The sequence below is a fragment of the Pimephales promelas genome, chromosome 4 (assembly GCF_988280905.1).
Source record: "Pimephales promelas chromosome 4, fPimPro1.hap1.1, whole genome shotgun sequence".
Lineage (NCBI taxonomy): Eukaryota > Metazoa > Chordata > Actinopteri > Cypriniformes > Leuciscidae > Pimephales > Pimephales promelas.
Genome location: NC_142772.1, coordinates 25,494,080 through 25,508,125, shown reverse-complemented (window position 1 = coordinate 25,508,125; position 14,046 = coordinate 25,494,080). Strand labels below are relative to the sequence as shown.

General features: G+C 37.5%; 1 protein-coding gene across 4 annotated transcripts in view; it reads right to left on the bottom strand.

Annotated features, from left to right (window-relative positions):
- Positions 1–711: 711 nt before the first annotated feature.
- The window catches only part of rtkna (rhotekin a), a 75,358-nt gene continuing 62,023 nt past the window's right edge, over positions 712–14,046 (bottom strand). For all 4 annotated transcript variants that reach the window (XM_089130159.1, XM_089130160.1, XM_089130161.1 and 1 more), the window contains exons 4-12: positions 12,847–12,900; positions 12,049–12,166; positions 9,360–9,584; positions 8,902–8,996; positions 8,164–8,270; positions 7,947–8,075; positions 6,883–7,048; positions 5,975–6,079; positions 712–4,477 (exon numbers count right to left, since the gene is read on the bottom strand). In XM_089130159.1, coding sequence (XP_088986285.1) covers positions 3,873–4,477; positions 5,975–6,079; positions 6,883–7,048; positions 7,947–8,075; positions 8,164–8,270; positions 8,902–8,996; positions 9,360–9,584; positions 12,049–12,166; positions 12,847–12,900 — 1,604 coding nt within the window. In that variant the 3' untranslated portion in view covers positions 712–3,872. The remainder of the gene's footprint in view (positions 4,478–5,974; positions 6,080–6,882; positions 7,049–7,946; positions 8,076–8,163; positions 8,271–8,901; positions 8,997–9,359; positions 9,585–12,048; positions 12,167–12,846; positions 12,901–14,046) is intronic.

The following is a 14,046-nucleotide window of genomic DNA, read 5'->3' as shown; positions in this document are numbered from 1 at the left end:
TATAAGGAAGTCTCGTTCTGGCCTACAAGGAAGAAAAGAAATAGTCGAATAAACTCGTTATTTTTGTTTGTTTTTTCGCACAAAAAGTATTCGCGTCGCTTGATAAACATATAGTTGAGCCACGGTAGTCACTTGGGATATTTAAACATTTTCTTCATTGACTTTCTGGGCCGTCAAGAGGCAGTCCCTTAGGAGCCAATGTGGTAGTTATACAGCTCTCAAATTTAATCAAAAATATCTTCATTTGTGTTCCGAAGACGAACGAAGGTCTTACGGGGTTGGTACAGCATGGGGGTGAGTAATTAATGACTTAATTTTCATTTTTGGGTGAACTAACCCTTTAATGCGGCCGTGAGTACACTGAGTATCATAATCAGCAAGCAACCATATTCACCATGTAATGCATGAGATCAAATTAAAGGGATTCATTTTACTGGGTCGTAATGAGTTTACTCTCTTGAACATTTAGTCTACTTCAAATCATCACTGCATGAATTAAAGAAAATTACACATACACGCACACAAAACGGCTGGTGTCCTTTAATTTAAGTCATTCTTTTTTTCTTTTTCTCTCTCTCTCTTTTTTTTTTTTTTACAATAAATTGTTTTTGTACATCAATCTATTACTCATTTGTCCCGAGACATGCATACAACCTGCTGAAATGACATTCAATGTTCTCTACAAGGATACTTAGAGCTTCACTCGCCTGATAGAACGTCAATATATTTTTATTTATAACAAAAATTAATATGGTAAAACACAACTTTAATAAAAGCACAAAATGAAAATTAAAAAAATTTACAATAACAATTATTGTTTGAATGAATTTACAGTTTTTAAATACATGCCAGTGGCCCTTTGACTGATGGAGAACTGTTAATGTTGTAGCATCATAGTTGCCAGAACAACTTTTCTCTACTACTTCTGAATTTAAGAGGAAAAGTTAGTCTGCTATTTCTACACTTCCAACTTTATGAAATTTGTAAAACACTATACATGTAATCATTATAAAGAAAACATGTTACATCAGATTATCAGCTCTATCTTCATCTCAAATGAAAGATCAAAATATAATACAGGTTTGGATACTTAATATTTTGAGTAGATGCTGTCTGCAATACAGACATGTTTATTAACCTGTATTAATATTTTTATGGCAAGATAGACTGTAACTTCCCTCCTGAGGCTTTACTGAAATCACAATAACAGTTATCCAACTAGACTTGCATTATTGTAAATATTGCTAATATAATAGGCTTCAAGCAAATACACAGTTCATCTGATCTGGGAGATGCGCTATGACACCGAAACACTCAAATTCAGCAGTTAGAAGTACGTTAAGTGCTGGACAGAACTGACCTGCAAGCCAAAAAAGGAAATCTTAAAATAATGCATGTACCACTTATGTTAACAAAACCTACAATAAACAATTATCTTTGAGCTGTTGTAGCTTTGCATAGTAGTGCCTTTGCAACCCTTCTCAATAAGACAGGCCGTTTCTGCAATGGCTCAAAACAAAGCACCCAAAACGTCAGTCATATTTCATAGCTTGTGCTGAATACTGGTTAATGTGTATTCTGATAAAAAAAAAAAAAAAAAAAAACTTTTTTCTGACTTGTGGGGGTTCACATTTGCAGAGCATGATAAGTTATGTACAGTAATCCTGAGGTCATCACAGTCACAGGTAGTAAACAGAGTCACATTATATATCCCATTATTATAAACCTTACAGACGTCTGGACCTTGCATATATATACTGAAGTCATGCAAAGAAAAAGTTAATGAACTGTAACAAACAGAGTAGCAGATATTTATACACGTATTGTTTGTTAAAGATTCACTCAATTTTTTCCTCAGGTGAAACGGTTGAAAAATTTGCATCAAATCACATACACTAATTATAATTTTAATTTATATGGAGCGGGTCACTTTATGGGGGCGGCCATGTTAAGATCACATGACCAGCAATATTACTGTGCTTACTTTAACTCTCCTGTTATTAGACAGTTTTGCCAAAGAAGAGATTACTCATAGCTGACCCTTAGCATTTCTGCAAATGAAAAATACTGATTTTTGATGCTGCATCCACACCACAAGATGTCAGTATACTGTATGTCAGAGTTCAAAAGGTGAAGCATGAACATCTAAAACAATAAAACTGGGTGGTGGGCAGACAGTAAGTTGCCGAAGTAAACACTGATGGTCTGATGAAGGGCTTGGGCCCAAAACGTTACACATGGTGAGCAACTATTAAAATAGCTTTGAAACATTTTCTGGTGTGTGGACTCATTGTTTACTTCAGTATACTGTATGTCCAAAGCGACTATTTAGCACAACATCAACAAAAATGACTCGAGTGCACCTTGAAAGAAAGTCAATTATTGGAAACTTGCAGGTTGGTGATCTTAAGATGCAGTTTCACTTGTTAATAACGTGAAATCCATCAGTGATAAAAGGATAGTTCACCCAAAAATTAATTCTGTCATTGACTCACATGCATTTATTTCATTTACCTGTATGACTTTCTTATGTAGAACACAAAATAACATATTTTGAAGAATGTTAGTGACCATTGACGTTTTGGAAGAAAACAACGAGACATTTCTCAAAATATCAAAATATGTTCCACTGAGAAAACAAGGTACAGGTTTGGAATGACATGAGGGTGGAAATGATGACAGAATTTTCATTTTCAGGTGAACTCTCCTTTAAGCTAACTTTCACATGGTAGATTTATTAATGCTGTGTTTCCATGAAACTCATTGATCCTGAAAATACACAACAAATCTAGTTTGGGGTCAGTAAGATATCTTTTGAAATATATATATATATATATATATATTTCAAATAAATGCTGTTCCACAAAAATAATAAGCAGCACAACTTGAGCAGCAAATCATAATTTCAGAATGATTTCTGAAGGATTGTGTGGCACCAAAGACTGGTGTAATGATGCTGAAAATTCAGCTAACCATCACAGGAATAGAGTGCCGAAGTTACGACGTCACTCTGTAGGCCAAAACGCGGAAGTGAGTTAGCATTTTAGCACTCCGGGTTCCCTCGCTCTAAAGCCTATGGGATTTTTGAATGTGTTTTTGCTAAATCGCCTGAAATAAGGTCTGTGGTGAACAAAGCCTCTAAATATTTTCACGTTTTGATCTATGACATAGAGCACACAGTTATTACCTGCTTGTGTTTTTTTAAACTTTATTGTGTCTTTTTGTGTTTTTTAAGAACTTTATATAGGCTTCAAAATGTATACATTTTAGATTAACTAATTTAATTTTCTGATAAATATTTTTGATCAAATAAATGTGGGCTTGGTGATTATAAGAGACTTCTTTCAAAAAATTAACAATAGAAAAATATCACATGACCCCCCAACTTTTGAATGGTAGTGTATGGCCAGCCTTTAATATTTGTGATGATGAATACTTAAGACAGTGTTGAGCCTAAAGCACCTTCTAAATCATATATCTAAAACGATGCACTGAAACAATAGCTGGTCAAAAAGTAAAACATTTAGATCTCGCAACACCAAGGCAACTGCTTCAGTCCAGTCTAAAACCACTGCATCAGGAATCTCTCTCACTTTCTCCAAAGATCCAAAATAATGGCCATTTCATGAAGAGACAATGTGTAATGCTATCCTCTATATATATATCATGGTGTATTATATATTCAGTTCCCATTGTAGAAGCTCCTTTAAAAGGCAGAAGTAGTTAATGTTGCATGTTGTCTCTCCCAGTTGATGTAAAAAGCGTTAAATGAAAGATGTTGAGCAAACATGACCTCAGGTATTCCAGTTTTTTTTCCAGGGGGACACAGGAATTTACAATGGCTCTGATAGTAACCAGAGGAAGTGTGACAGCTACACCTGACTCTGAAGCCAGTTCCTGGGGTCTAGCTTGGCTCTCAGGTTCCTCAGGCTGCGGCGAGCGCTGGACGGTCTAGAGAAGCCCAGGTCTGACTCCTGACTGTTGCTGCCCTCACTGGAGCTGCTGCTGGAAGTGGAACTGGAGCAGGACAGGGCAGTCTGAGCGGGGCGAGGAGACACAGAGCCGGCGGTGGGGGGCTGGCAGGCGCACCGGAAGCGCAGAGTGGAGAGCTTGGCGTCCAGGGAGAGGGTGCGTGGGCGGAAGTGAGCGGAAGAGGAAGAGGTGTTGGGGGACCGTGCCTGGCGGAAGCAGGGGCTGGCGCTGGCGGGACTGTCGCCGTCTGAGGTCAGACTGGCGTTGGAGGACAGAAGGCCGGGTGTGCGGTGGCAGGGTGGGCTGCGGGGCTGGCGGCTGTGCAGGCGAGGGCTGGGCGAGTGGGGCGGAAGACGCTGACGGTTGAGGGGCGTTCTCAGGGGATCTTCTGCAAACAGGGACATCCAGTGAGGTTGCGATTCGAGCTGGGTCCTCAGCTCAAACTCTTCAATGCGACGCGCCAGGATGTCAGTGACCGTTCCAATGTCGTCAGAGGCGTCAATAACTGTGACGGAAGAGAAACAGGAGTCGCAATGAAATCCTGTTTCTAAATAAATAAAAGAAAAAGTCCTGGAACGACAATATCACTCTGTTCACAGACACATGCTTAATTTACATAGTCGTTCAAGATCGTCCTCAACGTCTAAATAAGTGGACGGTTTTTATAACTTTTGACCACTGAGCTTCTTCGTTCTCACACCAAAATATTGTCAAACTGGAATCGTTCACAATTACAGTACATGTTGGAATCTGATGTAATCTGAGCTTAAAATTAAATAATATCATCATAAAAATAAAATAAAATAATTATAAAACAAAATTAGTACAAATAATTAAAGCAATGCAATATAAAATAAAATCATTTTGTGCACAAAGAGTGAAAATACAATAAAAAAACAAACATTAAAATAAACTGGTAAAAAGTAAAAACTTAAATTAAAGTAAAATTTTGATATTATGTTTTTCACTTTCTAGAAAAAAAACAAATTATTGAAATAAAAAAAAAATATATAAGTAATTTTCTTAAAAATAAAACACCAATCTACACTAACATTATCTTGTTTTACTCATTTTATTTTAACATTTTATATTTTTAGGCTCTATTTACTATTATAATATTTTTTTACTTTTTAGAATAAAATATATTATTGAAATAAAATAGGTAAAACTAAAATAAAATAGTGAAAGTAATTTATGTATTATTCATTGAATGTTTAAAAGATTAGGATCTGTAATTAAAATCTTGTTTTTTGCAAGTTGAGTATAGTTGTCCACGGGGTGACAAAAAAATGTTGGGATGACGCGGGACAGTGGCATTTTATGTGGGTAGAAGGTGAGGTCAGGTAACTTCTCATCACAGCTACTTCACCTGTCATTGTAATAGGAGGAGAGCAGAGCTCGAATCTCAGCAGAGACAGCGTTATCCTGCAGCAAAAGCCCCTCACCGGATGCAGGGGTCACTGAGGAGGGGGAGGGCAGCAAAATGCACCAGGGTTGTGGGGAGGGCACGGGCAATGAGGGTTTATATAGTAACCAAATAATGGTACAGTGGTTGGGTAAATGTATGGAATGGATGTTTGGATTACAAATTAAAAGCATGAAACCACTCATGTATGTGGTTTCATACATGAGTGTATGAAAAATCAATAGTGAGGAACAAAAGGAAAGAGGAAAAAACATCAGCGAAGAGATAGACATAAAAACCACAGAGAAAGAGAGAGAGAAAAGACTGTCAGTTTGTCAGAAACAGCAGATTTCTCATTTAGCAGTTAAAAGGAGATAAACTGATTACGAGAAAGATCTGACAGAGGACTAGGACATGCAGTTCAATCCACACATCGTCGTTAGACACATGTCTGTGTTATTCATGACAAGAAATCCTGCTTGTGCATTATTTCTGTCATCATCTGACTAGTGTTATGGCTCTGAAGTGCTGGTGGTCTTTATTTTGTGACAAAGTAAGGCTTAAAATTCCTATGTAAATGTGTCTGAACACACTCACCCATCTCATGGTACAGGGAGCCCTGCTTCGGCGTCACTATGGCAGGCTTGCGTGGTGAAGGCAGCTCGATCTTCATCAGATCGTCACAGCACTGCCTCCACTGGCCTGTAGAGGGAGCAAGTGGCTGTCAAACGTTTTTTGGCAAGCACGGCTAATAAACCATATTACTTTGCAGAAGAATTAAATATCGCAATTGTCAAATTATTATTCATATGTGTCTATTATTACAAATAATAATATATTGTATTATTATATTTAGCATATTGCTGCCCTCGGAGTTTCATCGTAGCAAAAAGCCAGTTATAAACATGATTTTACCACAGTTAAAGGTGCAGTAAGCAATTTCTGAGAAACACTGGATATCTGAAATCAGCCCAAACAAACACACCCTCTCTTCATTGCTCCATCCCTAAAATGCACAGATACGCAATGCAAAAGCGAATTATCATAGCTTAAGGGAAGCAAAATAATGCTTTGGTTAGTCGCCAGCAGGACACCAGCTCCAGAGAATGACTCAAAACTAACATTACAACAGCATATCTTGGTTCTGGGAAACATAGCAAAACCAACGTATGGAGCAGAAACAACGCAAGCCTGTTTTCAGGCCCTCCCACATAGTTCTCTCCAGCTCTGGAAAGCTTTTCTAATATTATTGCAGGTTTTAAAGCTCTTGCCTGATCATAACCCTTTTTTCAGTGAATTTCTTCAGATATTATCTCTTTTGTAATGTCTCTCAGCCATCTCTCTTTCTCTTGCTCACTCTCTCTCTCTCACTCACCAACTCTCAACAGCGTTTCTTTCAGAATTCGCTTACTCTTAATGAACTTTTGCACCGTAATGGTAATTTCTTGTTGCTCCTTAGTGCAAGATATGGTTTATTTTAGCAAGTTGACAGTTCATTTACTCACTCATATCATAGAACTGTTGCCAGAATGCTTCCATCCAGTGCTGTGTGTCCTCTCTGCAGTCCGCTGCTAGTGTGTGTGTCACCTCCTCTCCTCCATACTGGTTAGTGATACGGATATTCTGTGCCTTACTGTGAGGGTCCTTCTCTGCTGCTTTTATTCTTGTCTCCTGAAATAAACACATGAAAACAACACATTATAAACTAGAATTTTATACATATAAAGAGAGAGAGAGAGAGAGAGAGAGAGAGAGAGAGAGCAAATTGAGCAAGAATTAAAAAGTATGCTAATTTGAAACAAAAATATAGGTAATGGTTGACCACTCACATACAGTATTTGTTTATGTACAGTATATTTGACTATAATAATATCAACTTCATATCGTTTTTTTTAATCACTTTTGAATGTGGTCGATTTATTCTGACAATATAAACTAATTTAAACTCAAATTTAATGCAATTTATTTGTTTGGTACGTATCCATGTAATAAGCAGAATAGCGTACAGTCTGATGTATTTTATTTTGCAATAATGACTGGTATTACAGCTTACATTACGTTCCTTTAAAGGATATACAATATTTAAAGACATCTAAAGGATTTAAGATATCAGTTATAAAATTTTCTTTTAAAACATTACGAACTAAGTCAGAAGATACGCAGTAATACCTGAACTGTAAAAAAAGGCTCATATTTTGCAGTATTTAGTAGTAATTTCAGTAGGTGGCAGCAGTGCACAAGTAAAGCGCCTGTCGAGCCCAGCAGTCACCTGAGACCAGAGGAATGTGCAGCCACACTGAGCAGCTCTCGGATGTTAAAACAAGCTCTTTGTGCTCATGACATGCAGCTCTCTAGGGACACTGAAAGATACACTCCCAGAGCACGGCAAACAAAACGTTTTTTTCATGACTACTGACAATGAAACATCTTGGAACAGAAACATCTTTCTAAAAAACAGACAATCCATTTGAAAGAAATAGAATGGAGAATTATCTCATGCTATTTCCAAAAGCAGAACAATGCATACATAACGCATGCTTAATTTCCAGAGTGACTGAAAGTGGCTTACTTTGTTAATACCAATAGTTAAGACGGGCTCCACACTGGCCTCCATGTCCTCTTTTTGATGATAACAGAAGAGATTTGTTCCTTTTAAAACACCATAGACATTTGTCCAGCCTTGTGGCTCACCACCAAGCTTAAAGAGAAAGGAAGGAGAACATTAGCCAAAGACAACTGTGAAGTAGGGAAAATTGATATTCTGAGTGTGTGTGTTTCCTACACACCTTTACCCTTAGACAGCCACTCATCATCTGCTGTGTCATACAGTGAGGTTGAGCGGCCAGACGACAACACACGCTTCCATACAGAGGCAGCCAGTACGAACACTCCTCTACAGAGAGACAAAATCAGACAGTAATGACACTCCTACTGAGAGAATGATAAAAGAGTGTGTGATCTTACAAAGTTAGAAACTGTATTTTAAAACCCAGTAAACAAGCAATTCAAATGACATGTTTTGCACTCTATAGTTTTAGTACATATTTTACAGCAAACTAAACTGTCATCCTTGAGAGCGAACAGCCCACACTCAGGCTGTGAGACTGTCTGCAGTAACTCCTCAGACATAAAGACGGCTATAAGCGACTCTTATTGGCCCTTCACACACCACGACTGGCCATCTAGCGAAGTTTATGAGTGTGACCCTAACACAATAAATCTGACAGACGTTGACAACACACACACACACACAAATGTGCTTTGCAGGCCTGCAAATTAATTACCTGCATGCAATGTGAAGAAAATGATCATGTCATAAACAAATGTGCTGTAAATAAAATCCCAGAAGCACTTTATGACCGAACTTAGACATTACAATCTCTTTTTCAGACAAAGCATCTTATTTTGTCACTTTTATAGAGCCAAGTAAAATACCAATTTCTGACATTAAATTACATATTCTAATATCTAAAGTAAAAAAGAAAGATATATATGCCTGATATATACAGAATTTTGATGCTCACCGTTTCCTGTGATGGTGAGGTCATGTGTGCGGAAGCTGTCCTGGACGTGAGAGAGATTGAGGGTTGTGTGAGCCAAAAGATGATATTTGGGCCCCCTGTAAACACATAAAACAGGGAATATGCAAACATATTTTAACTAGGACTACCTAGTATAGTATATAGCATATCTACTATAGGACTAAATACAAATGTAATTGAATTAATTTGATATGCTGATTAGGTAATCAAATTAATTGAGAATAAATACATTGACTAAATTACATTTTAAAAGATATTAAAATAGCAGTGTTATTATTTTTTTTAAATAATATTTCACAGTATTACTGTTTTTACAGTATTTTTGATCGGATAAATGCAGCCTTGGAGAGCATAAGAAACAAAAATATTAAAAAAATCTACCCGACCCCAAAATATTGAACAGTATTGTCTTATCATTAAGCCTATCAATGTACACTTACGGTACAGAGGGAACAGGCAGCAGGAGTGTCGCTCCTCCTCCATTACTGGTGGGACTGCAGGCTCCAGGCTCCAAGCCTGCCTTTATTTTCTTTCCCGTTGACCTGCCCAGAGACGAGCTCAGCTTGCTGGCCAGCTTCCTCGGTGTGCTGCCTGCTGAGTAGTCATCCTCTGAACAACAGCTATACATCTCCACACGCAGCTCGAAACCAGGCCCGGCCTCATTACTGCACAGGAAACAGCATGTACATCATATTTTTACACTTATTTGATATCAATAGGGTGCAAATTTACATAGTATACACTACTGTTAAACATGTTTGGGGTCAGTAGGAGTTTAAAAAAATTATTTAGCAAGAGCCCATTAAATTGATTAAAAGTGACAGCAAAGCCATTTATAATGTTATAATACATTTCAATTAAATACTGTTCTTTTGAACCTTCTATTCATCAAAAAAGCCTAGAGGAATACTACAGTATATCCCAAAATATCTCAAGCAGCACTGTTTTCTACATTGATAATAATAAGAAATGTTTTTGATACATTTTTCAAACCAGCATATTAGAATGATTTCTGAAGGACACTGAGGACTGGAGTAATGATGTTGAAAAATTAGCTTTGCCATAAGAGCAATAAATGACATTTCAAAAAAAAAATACTAATAATATTTTACAATTTTACAGTATTTCGGAACAAATAAATGCAGCCTTGGTGAGCAATGAGCAGTAACAGACTTCTTACTGACCCCAAACCTTTGAACAGTAGCATGTGCTTAACTTCTGAATGAAATTATCTAGTAAAATTTAACACAATCTGAGCAGTTTAAATCTGTGCTTTTTACTAAAGAGGCCTTTACTGTATCTGAGCAAACATTAACCAACAGATGCTCCAAATGAGCCTCTAATGAATATTTTTTTTTTTTCATGTAAAAAATGCTTGGTCTTTACTTTAATTACTACGTACTAACATTTAAATATAATTAAATATACCTTTGAATCATTTGATAAAGTGTACTCATTCATTGTGTTCATACATGATTTACATTGTACTTATATTTTAAAATAACTGCATGTAATTATAACTATAATTAATTTCTGTAATTATATCTTTAATCACATGGTTATGACTTCCCTTTCACCTTAAAGTTTACCCAAAAATGAAGAAATTGTCATAAATTGCTCACTCTTATGTCATTTCAAAAAACCCATTAGACTTTTTCATCTTTGAAAAACAACTGAAGATATTTTAAACGAAACCTGAGAGTTTAGAAGAGAGCCTGAGAATTTAGCCTTTTATTAACACGTAAATATTGATCAGAGAACATAAAAGACCTGTGAGAACAAACCTCTTGCTGAAGCTCAAACGTGCTGTGTAACACTAGACTGAACCTCATTGGTTCTCGCACGTCAAGCAAACATGCTTGAGCTTCCTCTTACCACAAATGATGTGTGAGTTGATGAATGTTAAAGGCCACCTATTATGGAAAATTCACTTTTACATTGTGTTTGAACATAAATGTGTGTTGGCAGTTTGTGAGCAAAACCACCTTAGAATGATAAAAATCCACCCAGTGTTTTTTTTCCCAATCTCAATAAATCATATGCACTGTCTCAGAACGAGCTGTTCTAAGATTCGGCTCTTTGACGTAGAATTGAGCAAGGGGTTTGATTTACAGTGTGGTTGTGGCCTAGACCCAGCCCTCTGTGATCTGTACACACCATCCTCCATTGTTTCAAGGACAGCCGGTAATGTCTTTTGGTTCTGTAGTGGACTCGTGGGTTAATCCTGTTGTTGTGGCTTAAAAGTTAATCCTAAAGTGTGGATCATTCTGGGGACACCCGCGACCAATATTACATCTTGTAAAAAGGGCCATAATAGGTGCCCTTTAATGTGAATAATTAACCTGTTCATCATAAAGTGATCGTGTCTCCTCAGTAAATTTGAACTAAACTACTCAAATCATATGGATTAGTTTTACAGTTATATCTCCTTATGAAACTGACAAAGTGGTAATTGCGTAGACTGTTAAAGGAACACTCTGACTTTTTGGGACTTTAGCCTATTCACCTTACCCCCCAGAGTTAGATAAGTCCATACATACCTTTTTCATCTCCGTGCGTGCTATAAGTCTGTTTGACGCACCCACCGCTAGCCTATCTTAGCACAAAGACTGGATGTAAATGGTTGCAGCTGGCATACTAATCCAAATGAGTGACAAAATAATGTAAACATTTTCCTATTTACATGTTGTGGTTTTTATAGTCACAGACTGTACAAATATCAAGGCCATATGAGACACAGACATCTTTAATTTGTGTTCCCGAAGATGAACGAAAGTCATACGGATTTGGAACGATGTAAGTGTGCGTAAATGATGACAGAATTTTTGGGTGAACTAACCCTTTAACCCACATTTAAACCTACCCATACCATTGAACCTGTCCCTAACCTTACCCATATCCCACCTCATAGTAGTAAATGTGTTTTGCAATACAACAAGAACACAATAAGTACTATACGTTTTTAGGTAAGTGCATAGTACTTAACGACACCTAATATAAAGTGCAACCAAACGTTTTATTTATCCACGTGTACAGTTTATAGTGACTATGAACATTAGGTTGCACAAAGATTAAACATCTTATGGGTTAAATAAATGTCCAGTTAAACAACAAAACATGCACACTCACAAGACAATAGTATTGTCAAAGCAAATGTCTGTCAGCGTCCGGTCCACCATCACCATGTCTGTGTCAAAGATCTCACCACCCAACTGCAGCAGGCAGAACACAGCACACCGATGCAGCTCTGAAGAAAGAAACAAAGACATTTGCCGTACATGATTTCTACTTAGCACTCCAACCTGTTGTAATGAACATCCCCACTGCAGGTTTGGCCCAGTGCCTGTAAAATCTCCCAAAGCAACTCTGTTCATTCAGGAAACACTTATTCCCGCACCTGTGTGTGTGCTCTCCTGCTTTTTCCTGCTTAGGGAAGAATTAGTATCTGTCATTTTTTTCCCCCCTGTACAAATTATAGAACAAGCATAACTGTGGCACAACCATTCCTAAACGTTCTTGCCTTAATCATTTTGATGGCTTTTAAAATATATGTTCCTATTAACAGGATAAAGCACATATAAAAGCTTTCCCAAGAGAGAACACCACATGCATGTGGGTTCCTGTGTCACATTTATCAACATAATGTCACCTCTGTCAGCTGCTCTAAAACACCTTAGGCAAAACTACATTAGTCACTGTTGTCTGGAAAATGTTTCCAATGCCAGTAATAATATTCTGTTTACCCAGAGGGCTTTGCTGGGCCTAAACGCTTCATAAATAAATGTGTTTTTCGTTATCGCGGTAACGCATATACTGAATGCACAATGCACCACAGCAGTATTCCCTATTGTTCGTGTGTGTGATATTAAACATCATGCAGTGTTATTTAACCAGCATATCAAAGAGAAGAGGAAAAACAGATGTTACCTCCTTTATTCTTAAAATACTCTGTGTCTTTCCACATAAGAGGTATCCGGAGATCTGCAACACAGAGGAGTCAGAGGTCAGAGAGAAACACACAAGGTTATAACACACACACACACAGTGTCACTCACAGCTGCACGCAACCATTGCTGACTGTCAACTCCATGTCAATCAACAGCAAAATACATTCGAAACACACATTTGGTATTTTATGCCATGCTGCCTTTATCATACTGGCCCACCCAACGCATCAAGACCACATTCATCGCTCAAGCCCACCTAGATGTGCCTCACTATTATCAAGATCTGTGTAATCAAGCTTGTTAATTACAGCAGAACTTCGTTAAATTAATAGGAAGGGAACGATTAATAGGGTACTGACTGCAGATGATGGACAGCAGAAAACAAAAGAGAGGCTGCATGTACGAATATTAGATATTATGTGCGTGGGATGAACTAAATAACAGTCTGGATGCATTCGTGTGATGGAATAATGGCACATGAACAGGAATCCCACACAGATTCTGCAGCTGCAGAAAGTGAACAGGAATGCTCCTCATTGATATAATTCTTTATTTTAGTTTGTTTATTAAATATTTCATCTAATAATGCATTTAGCTACCAATAAAACCATTGCACATCATTTTTATTATTATTCTGTCAGTGACTATATAAAAAAGTGGCTTACATTAGCGTGCATGTGACTGTGAAGTATAACCCTCCACATAATGACGTAATAATTACAGCATTTACTGAGTATCACCCCTACAGGCCTCTCACTGTAGATCTCAAACGCACATTGCCATGGGTGCAGTCAAGGAGTTTGAACTGGGAGTTAATAGCACTGGGTGTTAAGAGGGGGGTTGGTGCGTCTAAAAGAACCAGACAGTGAGGAGGGGAGGACGACTCGTAAAAGAAGACCCACAGCAGACTGAGACACAGGCGCTGATATATAAAACAGCAGGGGTGTGATTTAATGCTCAGACACCCATATAAACAGACTGGTTTGCTTGATTTACACACAATGCAAAAAAACAGAGAATATTATATACACTGCCATTCAGTTTGGGGTTGGTAAGTCACTTATGCTCACCAAAGCACTAAAAATACACTAAAACATTCCTATTGTGAAATATTATTACAATTATTCCTATGATGCAAAGCAAAATGTAAGCATCATTCCTCCAGTCTTCAGTGAGTGAG